The sequence below is a fragment of the Catharus ustulatus genome, chromosome 5 (assembly GCF_009819885.2).
Source record: "Catharus ustulatus isolate bCatUst1 chromosome 5, bCatUst1.pri.v2, whole genome shotgun sequence".
Taxonomy (NCBI): Eukaryota; Metazoa; Chordata; class Aves; order Passeriformes; family Turdidae; genus Catharus; species Catharus ustulatus.
The window spans coordinates 20032249-20048533 of NC_046225.1; the positions used below are offsets into that span (position 1 = coordinate 20032249).

A 16285-nucleotide genomic window follows, 5' to 3' on the forward strand; every position below is an offset into this window, starting at 1 on the left:
GTCTAAAACTACTCTCTTTCAGTGTAAGGCCATTACCTTTCTAAACAGTTCACCATTTTTCTAGTAGGCTTCCTTCAGCTGTTGAAAGGCTGCAGTAAGGTCACTCTGGAGCCTTCTCTTCTCCAGGCTGAATAACCCAATTCTCTCAGCCTTCCTTCATAGGAGAGGGGCTCCATTCCTGTAATTGTCTTGGTGACCCTCCTCTGGACCTGATCCATCAGGCCCGTGTCTTCCCTGTGCTGGGACCCCAGAGCTGCTGCAGCCCTGCAGGTGGGGTCTCACCTGAGCAGAGCAGAGGGGCAGAATCCCCTCCCTTCCCTGCTGACCACACTGCTCTGGATGCAGCCCAGGACACACTTGGCTTTCTGGGCTGTAGGCATACATTGCTGGGTTATGTCCAGCTTAACATGGGAGCAAACCAGTTACAAAATGGAGACAAGAATGCCAGAAGTGCTCTAGCCTCAGCTTTCATCTCAGTGTGCAGCTATAAAAACAATTTGTAGTAACAGCTAATGTTATTCTGTGCCTGTTGCTGAGACATGTTTTGCACCAGTGAGTGTTTAAGGACTGGAACATGAAGTTGAAGAAATCCTTTTTCTGTGATGGAAATCAGTCTTGTCATTGTTGTTGTCATCATGCTGCCTTGTGTCCTGTTTTTCCCTCCGGGTTTTATTTAGAGGAAATTTTCTGCAGCCTTTGACTCAGCTGCGGAAAATTATGTCCTGCAAAGGGAGACCAAGAGCAAAGCTGTCAAGGTCTCAAGCTAGAAAATACAAGGGAAGCCTGTGTTGCTGTTGGGAGCTTTGCTTTGGAAGTCTGGTGTGCTTTGTGTGCACTGTAATTTCCTAAGGAATGTGACAACATGGTTTGGTTTTCACTGTGCTACTAATTTGCAAAGACCCTGATTAAAAGCTTCCTGAGAACTGCATAACTGTACTGTTTGTAGTGCTTTGGGACACTGATCTTTTATTTTTGTTTCATCTCTATACTAGTTATGTAAGGATAAAATGTTTTCAGAAAGATCTCAGAAATTCAATAAAACAAAAGTCTCTGCAAGCGTTAGGCAAAGCTTTCTTGCTGCTGCTTGAGCGTCCAGTGCTAGGGTTAAGTCAGATATCCATCGTATTTAATGGTTTAGTGAGACTGCCAGAAAGACAGTGAGCTTGAAGATATTTGACCCAGGTCCAAAACTTTTCTGATCAAAAACTTTTTAAAGTCCTGTTGGTTTACTTACCAGAACCTGAAGCAGCCTTGGGATTTTGCAGTTGCTCTGCAGTAATGCGTCAGCGGTGGTGCTTCCTGTACTCCTGGCCAAGTCCAGATAAATGGAAAAGCTTGCATTTTGGAAAGTTAAAACGTGTCTTAAAATATTTCTCTCCTTACCTTTGAATTTGAATAGCATGTGAATATATTTGAGAGAGACTTTTTTGTCCCCTTTTTCAGAAAATTGGGGGTGGGGGGTAGAAGGTAGGGGTGTGTATTTGGTGTTACCTGGACTGTGGGACATGCTTGATGACATTTATTTAAAATCTGAAAATTGGCTAATACTGGGATAAAAGGAACATTAAGAATGGGAAAGGAGTGATTTTTCAATGTTTTCTCTAGTATGGGTTCTTTGTGGTTCAAAATCTGATAAAGTATGGGTAGCTTACCTGACCCAAAGAAACCCAAGTTCATTTTATCTCAGTCAACTGTGTAATCTCTGTCCTTTTTTCCTTTGTAAACATTCATTTCATTATTTGGGTGCCACGAATGATGTTACTTGTCTCTATTTACACTTTTGTTTTCCAAGTGCTGACTCTGCCCCACACCTGTTGCTTTCCTTTGAAAAACACATCTCTCCAACATGCATGGTTTATGATACTAACTTGCAGGCATTCTTTAATTATAAAAGGATATGTGGTGATCTGTCAAGGGACAGTTGTCTCTAAATGGATTAAAAGAAGCTTACATGGTTTAAATATGGGCTATGCCCTTCATATCCTGAAAATAGTTCAAGTTAGCTTGAACTGGCTACATAGTGTATTTAGTATCTGTGCAGGTAACTGATTATTTTCTTAAGCTCAGGTAGTTAATTTCGCACCTCTGTCTATGTGGGGTGTAAAGAACAGGAAAAAACCCCTTAGACAAGTAAGTGAACTGCCAAGTGTTGTTGGGTAAGCTGTTCCCAAGCTTCAACCCACAGGAAAAAATGAGACACCGGTTAAATAAAACCTGTCCTCTGCCATGCAAGTTCTCAGCTGTTGAGAATCAAAATTTTAGTGTCCTGACTCATCAACTCTTCCCACCTTCCTCTAGTAAACAGTAAAACGGGAATAAACTAATAATTGTCTGTTTGGAAAATAAATGTCTTCCTGAAAGACAGAGATAGCATCATGAAAGCATAACAGCGTAAGTAAGATGGGGTGTTTGGTAATGCTGGGAAAACCAGGAAGGTTTTCAGGTGTAAAGTGTTTTCTAGAGGTCTGAAAAACTGCTAAAGACAAACTGAGTAACATCACTATGAATTAAACTAGATATGTATCTGTTACACCACCTCATATAAAAGTAAGCAGTAGCTGCAGAGTGTCCAAGTAAGAGCTGAATTTCACAGCTGCACTGTTTTAAGGGCTTTTTTCCACACATTTTTTAAAAATAATTACTGCCTTTGAAAAATTCCGGGATATTGTCAGTAGAAAGTCATGTCTGTGGCACAAAACCTTATGAGGTAATAAAAACACATACTGTGCCTGTCAAATATTACTCATTACTTTGGCTATGAGGCAAGACAAAAGTAATGTTTGCAGCATCGTGACAGATCTCAACAGGCTTTGTGACCATCAGATGTTTTCCATCAGTGATTAGTTGCCCACAAAAGCAACTTAATTGCTGCATATGCTGTAAGTGTGCTGTGACTGTTACCCCCTAAGTATTTTGAGCTGAGATTTTGAGCTGAGATGGATAAAAGGTTTTGGTTTTTTTTTTTTCAAAAACTAGATGGTGGGAAAGGAAAACTGGATCAGTTGGAGTCAGATGGGCTTATTAATTTTTTCTCGCATAGTTTTTGCAAACAGCAGAAGAATTACAGGGCTTTGCTTTATTCACTTTTACTTTAAATTGGCCAAGGAACCAATTATTTTGACTACAGGAATAAACTGTTAAAGGTCTCTCCTGCTTTTCAATCTTCCTTGTTTAGCTTTTGCAGAAAACAGAATAATTTCCAGCTGCAGCTTATAGTGTGACAGTTAGTTATCTTTGACTTCTTTTTCCTTGAAGGCCTGGTGAGACTGTTGGCCAGGTTAACCTGAGGTCTTGATGTAGTTGAAAGGAAAGAAAAATACAAGAAAACCACCAAACTGAAGTTGTTAAATTTCTAGAACTATCCAAGACAACCATGTTGAGATATAAATAGCTTTTCTTAGCATGTTAGACCTGTAATACATGCTGCTAAGCCAGTGACCTTAAATATATAACCATATAAACAATACACGGAAATGATAAAGTGCAAGAAAAGCAGGGGTCTGCAGTGGAGAAGTTAACAGCTTCTGGCAAGTGTGTGCTCATTAAATTGATACAGTAATAATTCCAGCATGTGGTTTATAGTGCTTCAGCTCTGCTACCCTCAGCCAGTGCCACCTGTGGTGGTTTTCCCTTTGGAGATGGCCTGTGGGAGCCCCCCCAAACATCTGCTGCAATGAGCACTTGTTCAGGTATGTGCTGGCTGCTGAGTCCCTGTGCTGAAAAGGCCCCTGGCAGCCTTTGTGGCACTTTGCTAGTCAGGTCGTCGAGAATGAGTATTCATCTCTTGCTGCTGGGGTGACATGGGAGGGAGAAGAGAGGTGTCTGAGAGCCTGAATGGGAAAGAAAGTTGGCTGGTTTGCTGTTGCTTCCCACTGAGAAGTCAGACAAAAGCTGAATATTCCTAACCATAATGTGAAATAACTGAACCCATAGCATGTCCTATTAAAACTTATCCTTTTAAATAGATTTATCATCATGTTTGTTTATTGGTGACTACTGCCATTTCCCTGGCTTTTCTGGTATGGTCCCAGGCTCAGTGATTTTCCTGACAGCTATGCAATTATGGTAGACTCTCCACATGTTCCCATATTGTACTTGGGCTGATGGCACAGCTTGAAACACACCAGATGGAGGTTCAGAAGCTGAATTATTAGGTTGCTCATATTGCTCCTTGTATCACCTGAAATCAGTAAGAAGCAGGAGGTGTTTGGGCAGCTGGGATTTTGCCAGACTTTGGGACAGTACTTTTGGAGTCTGGGTGGGTGATACCACTTCCCATGCTGCTGACCTAGCAAAGGACAGGGCTCTTTGCTACTTCTACCTGACCCTCAGAAACAGTTTTGGTTAACTACACTTCTGACCTTCTCAGACTTCCTGGAAGTAATGGATGGCTGGACAGCTTTGTAGAGGAGGGGTGTGTTTAGCTCCCAGAAGAACTAAAATATAATCTAACGGTTCTCTAAATTGCCATATTCTTCATTTGAGAAAAAATGCTCATTCCCACAGACACACTTAATGGAAAAAAAAAAAAAAAACAAACCCAAAAACCAAATAAGGACATGTTGGGGATTGGGGGAGCTGTTTGTGGTGAATTTCCAGTTAAAATAGATATGACTACACTTTTCAGTTTATTTGGGCTGTGTTTTAAATAAAGGAGGTAATTTAAACATTAGTCACCATATTGTGGAAAGCACTGGGAAAACTAATTCAGTGCTTAGTTTTACTTAGATTTGATGACAGACTGAAATCAATGTGAAGCTGAGCCTTTTTTGGTTTTTTAAGGGTTTTGGAGGACTGACTAGGTCTGTAAGTTATTTAGACCTATGCTTTTCTTTAAAATGTCTGTTTTTAAAAGGTAGCTTGCTATGTTAAAATTACTGTCTAATAAGCACTGATGAAGAAAATCAAATGTATAAATTATAGTTTATTAGAAGACCAGATATAGTTGTTTTATCTTGTCACTTGCACTTAGCTGTTATGTCAATACTATTACTTAGCAAGACAGCTTTAGGAAGGCTTAAAGAAAAGAAAAAGTTATAGCAAGGCATAACTGGTAGAAATTATTGATTATTTAGACATGCTGAGCTAGCACTTGTGTCTAGGCTGCTTTATGACTTTTCTAGGACAACTGGCAGCAATCTGCCATATAGTACTGTAAGGCGTTGGCCATAGGAGAGTCATGGTCAGGTGTGTACAGATGTGCCCTTCTAGTTCAGGGCTGACCATAACATAGGAATTCCAGGTTGCTAAATTTTCTGCCTTTATGGAAGCAAAAAACATGTTTTTAAAAGCTTCTGACAGAAGGTGAGATAAATTCCGTGGTATTTTTCCTTGGCTTTTTGTTTGGTTTTTGGTTTTGCTGTAATAGAATAAAATATTATCTGCCTGCACTTAAATTCTCTTTACAAATGTATTGGTAGGGCTGCCACAGACCACAGGAATGAGAATATGAGGAGTAGTTGTCTTTGGGAGGTCTTTGAAACAACTAAACCTTTGTGGGTAGGAATATCAAAGCAGAGGGCAGCTTTTCTCATTCCTAAAATATCAGCACTGTGTATTTTAACTCATAGTGATGAAATCACAAGCCTTATTTAAGTTTAAGAGGAGAAACCTGAATTTGATTTGGCCAACCAGCAGGCAACCAGTGAAGCAAGAACAATTTTTTTTCTTTTACCTGACCTAGTGCTTCACTGTACCCTAGTGTGCTGGGGGCAGGGGGGGGTGGGCACTGTGAAGATGTGAAGGTATTTTATGGTGTATACCAAATGTAGAAAGCTGACACACACATTCTATTAATTTACCCCTTTTAAAACTTACCGAAAGTGTAGCATCTGTTGTGAGTGACTCACAAGCTAGCTCTGTTCTAGTGCCCAACCGCCCTCTGGGTGCAGCACTGACATTTCTGTTGTTTGACTGTAATTAACACTATTTGTCATAATTTGGTATGTTCAACTAAATGTAAGCTAGCATAATAAACTAGAACAAAGGGAGTGAATGATGAAGTAAAATGTTGACAGCCATCTCTTAGCAACCACAATGACCAGAGTACAGATTTGAAAACATTGCTGTTTCTTAAGGCAAAAAAACAACCCCCACCAAAACTCTTTTTTTTTTTTTTTTTTTTTTTTTTTAAATGCCACTGGCTGCAACAGATTCCAATTTTCATTGAGTTATGCTTAATGATGATTTTACTACCTCTGCTTTTCCCATGTGTTGGGCTGTGGACAGGTTTGCAATCTCGAGGCCACAGATCCTTGCCCTGACAGGATAGCTGAAGTGCTGCTGTACCAAGTTGCCTGGGGCAGTGTGTGCTTCTGTAAAACTGTGGGAGACACAGTTGTATGTTTTTTTATTAATGTATGCAAGGAAACCATTTCTGAAGGTGTGTAAGTTGCAACAAGAAGCAAGCTTAACAATGTTCCTCTTCTTCTATTGTTGTGAGCCAGAGCAAAATTGGAAAGAAATTAATTATGTCTGTTATGGAGAAGGGAGTTGTGTTTTAGGAAAAAAGAAATATATTTGGTTTGTTCTTTTTTCTGTGTTTTAAATTATGTCTACATCTGTTTTTATTCAGATAACCCCTACGAAAGTCATGGCTTTTTATATGTTAAATGCATTCTGCTTGTCATCTTTATTCCATGAGTTGGCTAATTTACAGAAAGCAAATTAATTTCTCTTTCCTCCCTGTCAATTGACTGCTCTCTAGAAGTAAAATGAAGCTAACCAACAGAACTGCAGACTACAATAGCAAGATCATGAAAAATTCAAATTTTGGGAAGGAAGATCTGACCAGTGGCTTTTCAGGGATGTAGCATCTGCTGCCAAAATTTGTCTCCTGATGATTCATCAGCTAGGAAAGAGGAGTTAGTTTTGAAAATTGGAAGGGCAGGATATGAGACAGGAAGGGAATCCTTCCTCTTTTCCATCCTTCTATTAGAAAGGTTCAGCTCAGAACAACAAATAAAGTTCAGAGGAAGTTTTCCATCATTGACTTCATTTGGTGGACTTGCAGTGTTATGTTTCTGATTGAGTTCAATACTAAAGATCTTTTTCAACAGAGATGATTCTGTTAGTCCCTGAAGGTGTTAGACTTTCTTGTATTTCTCTCAAGAGTTTGAACAACCCCTCTGGTTGCAGAAGTCTGAAAACAGCAAACCCAGCAGCTATGTTAATACCAGAGTTGTGTGTTCCCCTTGTTCATAGAAGGGCTCATATAAGCACAGTTACCTTCTTGTGACTTCCCCATTTAGTTTTTCATCTGCTTTTTAAGTTATGGGTACATTACAGTCCCTTGAGTAAGGGGATTTAAATGGATGGGGCTGATAGGGCTTTAAAGGAAGAAGAGACAGCTCTGACACGTCCTTTGGATTCTAGATTCAATTAAGATTGAAAGGTTTAGTGGCTGAGGGTTTACTTCCATAATGTTGATTATTGAGATAACTCTGTTGCCATTGATGATCAGTCCTTGGAGGTGGCATATCAAACTGTACTCACTGCAGAATCTTACAGTTTTAGCTTTAGTAATGTGTTTTTCCACTTACTGATAAGTATAGAAGGGTTCTGTCAAATTGCTTGTGTCTTTTTTTTTTCCTTTTTTTCATCTGTGTGAAATACTTGGAAAGTGAATGAATAATAGGGGAATTTAAAGAATGAATAGTTTTTACTGGACCTACTGCTTACAGTGAAGTGTGGACTAATTCATTTTCCTAATAAGGTTACTCTGGAAGTTGGAATGTTTTGAATTGCATTAAATGTCATGAAAGTATTAATCAGAGAGGATTGTCTTGTGGTATGTTCAGACAGCAAATTTGATCATGTTTGGTCAAAATGAGCTGTTTACACAAGCTAAATATAGCTGCTTTTTTCCCCCCTCCAATAAAAAATGAATGACTTTGATATAGAAGCTGTGCAAAGAATTTGTGCACTTTTATTTTAGTAATAGTTTGTCAGTAAGCAATGACTGCAGCTGCTGTTTTTGTTGTTTATAATAATTCTTATGAAGTTTGATACAGTAACCATTTGCCAAGGTCTTTTGTGTGAGTTGTTTATAATAAGCCTAAATACTGAACTCTTATGTCTTTGCTTTGTTTGTATGTTATTGAAAGTATTACATAAACTAATATGCTGAACTGCTAGTTTTAAATCATTCAGAAAATAGCATGCTTCAAGCTATCCTGCTTTTTCTAGTAAGTAGTAACAGGGCAATTGTGTAATCTCATTCTGAAAACCTTTATCATCAGTTATTCATACATTCAATGGGACCAAACCTGCATGAAATCCTCATATGTTTAATTGCTAGGTGGAAAGTGAAGTGCTAACAGCTAAGGAATATGTGTGATTCTGCAGTTTAATTACTTTTTGGCTGTGCAGTTCAGTGGTATCTATGAAAATATTGTGGGAAATAGTCCTGAAGGAAGAATTTTCTTAAATGTGTGTGTTGGATGTGTTTTGCTTTTCAGCTTGAAGGGTGCATTTCCTTTTGTACTGTCTTGTCTGACCACCATGCATTTTTCACATTATGATCTTGGTGGCTCAGTTTGCTGGGTGAGCATTTTCCTGTAACAATATGGGATAAATCACAGATTTTTAGTCTGGTTTTGGTCTGAAGTCAACAAGGCCAAGTTAAACTGTTTCAAGTATGTCTGGGGCACACAAATTTATGTCCTTGGTTCAAGTATATTTGTGGGGAAAATGTTACGTTGTCTGTCTGTTTAAAAGGAACATCATAAACATTTTGGTGATCAAGCTTCCCCCCCGCCCCGCCCTTTTTTTTTTCTTTTTGCATGCTATTTTTGAAGATGAATTTTGAAAAGCGTGTCTCCTGGTTATCTGGTAATAGTGACATAAAAGCATTTTTGCTATGTGCTGTGTTGATGAGTATAGAGGCAATGTCATCCATTACAAACTCAAATTTTATTATTTTGTAAAAGCCAAAGGAAAATAAGTATGTTCCCTTTTTTTAATGAGACTTAAAAGTCCAGCATTAGCAAAGAGGCTTTTTTTTTTCAAGTGTGGAATATGGTAGTTGGCTTGAATAATTAATGTCTTCCTAATTCTTTCTGTTGGTCCAGCTTAATAGATACATAAAGCATTTCAAGTTACTGTAAAAATGAACAGATATACCTAAGATGGCGATGGTCTGAAAAAAGTTTCCATATGTATTGGCTTTTTCTTCTCCCTTCTTGCTGCTTTTGTTGCTGCAAATTGACAACTCTGCAATTAGGAGTGATTAATGATGCACCCCAGCGCTGTGGAGGGCCAGAGGTCAGGCTTTCATAGGCTGCACACTCTGTGGGAAAGGGGAGAAGGGACCTGTTCCCCAGAGCAGACAAAACCCTGTCTCTGTGGAGAATTGCTGTTGATGTGGACATAATGTGTGTCAGTAGTCATGCACGAGTGGGGAAGGCCAAGTGCATAACATCATCTTCTCATGCTATGCAATTTTTCTTTCTTTTTTTTTTTTCCCTACTAGTCTGACAGCTGGATTTCCTTTTTTGTAAGGTAGATACTGAACCTGCATTAGGATTCCTGTTGCTGGGATCCAGTGAGCCCAGAGGGCCAAATGACTTTGAGATAAAGAGGACAAAATAGAAAACAAAAAAAACCCAGGATTGCTAAAGGGGACAAATGTGTCTAATTCAATAGTAGCTGTCCATGTTTTTCTGGTAAAAACTGAAAAGCTGGTTTATACAGTAGAAGTGGTTTTAAAACTGTTGCCTCTGTTAGCTGATTTCCAGTTAAATGAACTTTTTTGCCTCCTTAGCAAATTGTCTTTTGGAAATGAGAATCCAGCTGCAGTTTTTCAAAACCTTATTTAGAAGATGTGTTGGAAATGTGACACAAATGTGTCAAAAAAACAGTTTTGTGGCAGAAGAGCATGAAAACACTCAAGTGTACCAGCAGCAATGTTTGCAAACAAAATGTTACTGTATCAGATTTTTTGCTGGGTTTTTGATTTTTTTTAAAATTTTAGTGTATGTTTGTGTATTCTTGCATATAAGTATGTGCAAATCTGACAAACCCAGTTGAGTGAGATGCTCTTTACCTGTAACACGTTGCCATTTCAATTTAGGTATCATGCAATCTGTCAGTTCTTCATCTTCATAATCCTTTTCATTGCCATACTTCCTTTCCTTTCCACTACCCCATGATAGTTTCAATGTGCCCATTGTTTGGGAGAAATTTTTTTTGCCATCTACTATAGAATTCCAGTGACGTTAACCTTATTTTTGAAAACCAAAGACTGTGTAAAAAAATTCTGTACTATTTAACTTGCGAAGTTCTTCGGGAGGATTTGTGTTATTCTAAAAGGAAATGTTCTGGTTTAGGCCCCTATATTGGTTATGCACTGTTTAAAATATAAATAGCAATAGGTTGTTAAATTAACCAGAGCTGTGGAGTTATGTGACATTTTCTTGTGAAAAAATGAAAAACAGAAAGCAGATTGGATTTGAAGTTTCTGAACTGGTGATATAGCTTTATGAATTTATAAATCTAATAGTACTTAATGCTAGATGCTAGACTTCCTGACATTGTTTCTGGACAAATTAATTCACTTCAGTTTTGCCTTTTCCTTGTATCAACAACAGTGTTGTAGATTTAGTCTTTTGGTTGAAGACTTCTTGTTTCCTATAAAGGAAACAACAATAAATATTTATGTATCTGTGGGTAGATGTGGTGAGTAGAACACCATGCATAATGGTGCTTAAACATTAAAGAATTAATTTTTAACTATTATGCTTATGTTTTTCTTTTCCAGGGTGTCTTCTATACAAAAACCTGATCATTTTCATGTGACAAAGGTATGTTCATCATCAGAACCATGAAATGTAGCATGTGGCACTAACTGATACCCATCTGTCAAACCCTGTTGTTGATAAGCACTGGCATTCAAACTTTTGGTATAACGTGCCTGTTTTCCATGTGTTGCGTTAAGAGTATTGCAGCATTTGGATCGTTGATTACTTTTCTCCCTGCCTCCTAAAAAAGAATGAAGAAACCTGGAAATTATTATCAAAAAGAAAGGGGAAAAAAAAATTGATTAAATTATATTCTCCAACTCTTGGAACTTTTTTTTTTTTTTAAGATATTGCTGGTGTTTTCCCTCTGTACCTAAGAGAGAAAACAGAAACAGATAAAATTTTTTTGGCAGTGATTTTTAAATTTTTTGTGGGGATTTGTTTATTTTAATGGACGCTGAAATCTTTCCTGGTATTTGAAAGAAGCTTATTCAAATATTACAATTTCAGAGAACAAGTCCCCTCACTTTCCTTAAAGCCCTGGAGAATTACTTGTTCTTGAATTCTTCTAATGTTTTATTCTATGCAACAGTTTCAAAACCCCCTTTCTGATAAAAATGCTGTTTGCAAACTTGAAAATACTTATAAATAGCCTGTACTTGAAAAACCTCTCCAGCAGATGTAATTAATGTGTGGTATATTACTGTTCTGCTGACCATGACCTTTAGAGGCCGCAGTTTGGGAACCACAATGTTAAAACATAGTTCCCAGCACAAAACCCCAACCGAACAAAAAAAAATCAGATTTCTTGAGTGTGCTGCTATCTGACATGGGTATGTGGAGACCTTGGGGAGCATTAGCATGCTCTCATTCTGCTCTTAAAGGTCTTAGCAACAGATCAGTGTGTGAACATTTGCACATTCCATTTGTGTATGGGGAACGTGCATATCTCAGATTGGGTTTGAGACATGGAATGTGGATTTCTCTAAAAAGCTCTAGTTTTTTTAGCTCTGAGTTACCCGGTGGGCTTTACAACAGAGCGGTTTTTCAGTTTCTTGTGAGTTTGATTTGTGGAGTGTCTGTTTTGGATATGCTGAGAGGAGCTAGCATTGTGGAATTTCATATTGATTGTGCATGTTGGGATCGTTCCCTCTCCTGAAATGCATGGCCTGGGTTGTTTTCCATTACATTTCATGGCTGCAGTCTTGGTAAAGCTTGCTTCTGTGCTTCACGCCAGGTGGGTCATGTCCCCCGAGAGCAGCTAAAATCCCTGCTGAGGAACGTGCTTGCGTTTGGCGTGGTTTTGTGTGTTTCTGTTCTGTTTTTCATCCCACATAGGCAGAGCCTGCTGAAGTAGTTAAGCCTGTGCCCGTTGCCTCTGCTGTTGCACCCAAAGTCACTGCCACAACCAGCGTGGCTTTCAATAAGACACCGAGGCCATTTGGAGCTGTAACCTCCTCCAAGGTCACCTCCATCCCATCACCGTCCTCCGCCTTCACGCCGGCGCAGGTGTCGGCCGCGTGCGCCGTGCCCGGAGTGCATGCTAACGCCAAGCCTAACGCTGAGCCATGGCCGCCTGTGCTGGGCGCTCCTAAACCTGCAGTTCCTGTCCCACGGCAGCACGGTGCCGCCCCAAGCGCCTCGGCCGCCGACGGCGCCCAGGACGCAGCCGAGGGGCCGCGACGAGGAGGCAGAGAGAACCAGGGGGAGAGTAAACAGCAAAATGGGTAGGTGGGATTTTTTTTTTCACTGTGAGGGTCTTTCCTCACAGGAAAAAAGCCGGGCTTGTTTGAGGACTAAGGAAAACACAGCTTGGAGGAGTTGTTTACTCCTCAGAAGTCAATCTCTCAGGAATTATTTTAAAAGTGATGCTTCAAAGACCCAGCTAGACTTCTGGTGATGGGTTTTCTCAGGAGTGACACATCAGTTTATAGAGTGTCACGACTAAATTGAACAAGGACCATGGAATGCTTTACATGATGTGTTCTATCACCACGTGTTCTGGACCTTACAACAAGCCTGGTATTAATTTCAATGTCCACTCTCACTGTGTATTTTGATACCCAATACAGCGACTGAAAGCAGCAGGCACTCAAAAATGCAGAGCAGTCTGTCAAGAAGGGTCTGTGCTGTGATGGCCAGGAATGAGATGCTCTGGAAGACCAATCATGATCCTGGCAGAACCAGGGGAAAAAGGTCCCAGAAGGGAGGCAAAGGGACAGATGTCCCATTAATCCTCTGCACAACACAGGAAAAGCTTTAAGATACTTTCTAGGAAGCTGATGGGGTTAAGCAGATTTTTTGCAGTGCTGTAATATAAATACCTCAACTTTGTATTTTACCTTCACCCTATACAAGCAATGCAGATTTAAAATGTGAGTCATTTCCTTATTCAAATAATTGTTTACATTGAAGTGGGCATCAGAGACTGAACACTTAGGAGACATAAAAGTCTTTTATCTCGTGTAGCATCTAGACTACTAAACAATAGATTAGTAAACTAAGTTGAGCCCCACAGCAGTCCTGGGAACTCAGACCTGCAGCAAGATTTTGGCTGGGGTTGCCTTAGGCTCTCCCAGAAATTCCCAGAATTCTCCCAGAGTATGGGAGCTGTAGCACCTCAGGGACTAGTTCCCAGTGCCTTCTGTCCTGGAGGATGAGAATGAGCAGTCCCATGCCATTTGGCTTCTGTGACCAGCAGTTGAATTAAGTAATAAAAAGGACAGGAAGGGAACTGTAGGTTTCTCTTGAGTTTAAAGAATGTGAAACCTGGGCTTAAAACCTAAAAGCTGTGATTACTATTTCCCATCCCACAATAGGCTTTGTGCCTCTCTTCTCTGATATTCGTTCAGTATGGAAAGTATATGAAGAACTCTACAGAAAGGCAAACATCCATGCCAAGTAAAATACTGAATGAATTGCAGTTTCTTATGGAGTAAAAAAAAAAAAACCCACCAAAACTTCTTTAGGTATTCATTCCCTTTATTTTGTAGTATGAATATTTTCCATGTGTGGACTCATAATGCAGCCCGTATGCATTTTATATTGCACTGTATCCATGGTAACTTCCAGCCCTTTCTTAAACAGATGATGGCAGGAATCCATTCTGCAAACTGTGGATTGAAATTGAGAGATCCCAAGGACTTGCTCACTGCTGGTGCGGTTGTTGAATACACTTTGGCAAACCCTCTCTTATCTTTCCAGTAATAGTGTTTTAGCAAATAACTGTGTAAGGAGTATTCAAAAGCAACAATTAGTACTGAAAAAGAGGAACAGTAGCAACAAAATTAAGTCTTCTGGAAGGAAGTGCTGCAGGCACTGAGTAAGTACTTTACAATCAAGATAGGATGACTGGGTGAACACTGCTATGTGCCCTACCTTACTTAGAGGATGAATAATACCATCAAAGAGGATGAATAATCACAGCTGAGAGGTGAAGAAATCCCTGTCTCACTGTCAGCCATGCAGATCTAGTTTGGAAAAGTCTGAGAATGTTTCAGAGTTGTAAAAACCTACTTTATTTTGCAGTCTTTCTTACAATGTTGTGTTTAGGCTGCCTAAGTGTCCCGCAGTCCTAAAGCATGGAACAAAAACAAGCGGACGAAACCCACTAAGGTGGTTATATTGGTCTGCTGCTACACTACTTAATTTTAGCTGGAAAAGTTAAGTTTCTACAATGATGCTTAAATATCTCCTTCATTTAAAATGATATCAATGACATTATATCAGAAACATTGAAGTTTAGAATAATTGATCAGTCTGAAATGAATTCCGTTTTGCTTCTGTGGCTTGTATGATTCATTTTTCTCAAAACATGCAAAAAACCAACTTGTACGTTGTTCATAGATGGCACTGCTTAGCAAATGCACTTCTTTAGACATGCACCTTGTTATACTCACAATTTCCTTTACTTCCTCTTGACTTCCCTCAAAAAGCATTCAGGATATAAACTATTTGACTTCAGGATGGGAAAGGAAGTTTAATTTCCCTTGTTTAGTTCTGCCTTAGAAAGCAAGCAATTTGCCTTCACTTGCCTGTGTGCAGTTGCACTTTTATCAAGACCTTTTTGCCAGTTCTTGCATGAAGATGTGCCTGCTGCTTTGAACAGGTAAGGTATCCATAGACCTCACTCAGTTAAAGTTCATCTGGGCTAAAATTTTCTCTTGTAGGTTCTCTTGATGTTTCTAAGTTTGACTTATGTGATATATGGCTTTACCAGAGCTTGGATTTGGAATCTCCTGTACTATTTTAAGAAGCAAATAATTAATTAACACATCAAATACCTTTTTGTTTTTTCCTTGCAGATAGCAGCAGTGACAAAGTTAGTATCAACAGCACTGGACTTGAATTATGGTTATTTTTCCTATTGGAATAACCAGCATGTATCCTGGTTTTGCAAAATTACTCTTACAGAGTTATTTATTTAAATTTTGCAAAACAGCTTCAGCTTTTCTCAGTGTAATACATTATTTTATCTGCACTGGACATGATGTGACTTTGCTTTTCACTGTGATACATTTTGCAGCTCATTTTTATTCTATGAAACATTTGTGTGGTGTTTGTGTGTACTGATAAATTCTTGGTGCGACTGTGGTTCATTGGTGTTGGTAATACAACAAGTAAATGGGGAAATACAGTATAAAAATACAATTGGCTTGAGAACTGTGGAATGAAGGGCTGGATTCTGAATTCATACAGGAAAAGAAAACTAACGTCCATATACTCTGCTTGTGCATATTAGGATGTTAAATGGTTGAGGTTTTATTGGCTTCTCTCTTCTCTTGCCTCTCAGCTGAGTTGAGAGCCCGTCTCACTGAGTTTTCCTTTGTCTCTAGCACCACCTTGTTGCCTCAGTGAGTCATTACTGGTAGACTCTTAAGCCTTAAGAAAGGAGGCCACTAGGACAAGAGAAGTCAGTGGGATTTTTTTCGTTTATACCATTTTCAACAAATGTGGAAGACTACTTATTTCACTGGGGTAGTTGCTAGAATGCAGTAAACTGCACATAAATAATTACATTTTCATGTATTTCCACACCTTTAAATACTGCTTGAACATTCAGATGTCATTTTTGCTATTAACTGTTTAAGATGCTTTACTCCATTTTTCTCTGTTCTCTGTACTGGAATTGCCACTGCTTTTGTTTCTATACCTCTTTCTTTTCTTTTCTTTTTATTAACTTTGACATGTGATACATGCTCTTTGCTAATAATGTGTGTCAATAAATTAAATATTTTGATATAATTTTGTACCATACCTTTCACATTCTTTTAAGTATTAAGTATTTTTTAAGCTTAAGTTTTTACTAATGCATTCCATTTAATGGACCTAATTCTTAATTGTTAACAGTTAACATCATTCCTCATTCATTTTCCACCTTTCTTCCCCAGAAATACTTTGAACCATGAAAGTACAGTGAGGAGGTAGTGTCAGAAATTGAATTGACTCTTCAAGTTTTGTTGGATTTTGATTTTAAATAGTTATTAGAAGTTTTGTGTCCTAGGAGCTAGTTTTTCAGTTTTCCTCCTGTAAATTATGTAAAAAAT

General features: G+C 38.9%; 1 protein-coding gene across 7 annotated transcripts in view; it reads left to right on the plus strand.

Moving 5' to 3' along the window:
* The window catches only part of PDLIM5 (PDZ and LIM domain 5), a 127927-nt gene that overhangs the window by 59202 nt on the left and 52440 nt on the right, over positions 1–16285 (plus strand). For 4 of the 7 annotated variants that reach the window (XM_042779274.1, XM_042779275.1, XM_033060450.1 and 1 more), the window contains exons 4-5: positions 10760–10802; positions 12078–12466. In XM_042779274.1, the coding sequence (XP_042635208.1) occupies positions 10760–10802; positions 12078–12466 (432 nt within the window). Of the gene's footprint in view, positions 1–10759; positions 10803–12077; positions 12467–15043; positions 15061–16285 lie in introns of all 7 variants that reach the window. The other 3 variants (XM_042779277.1, XM_042779279.1, XM_042779276.1) reach the window with 2 other exon arrangements.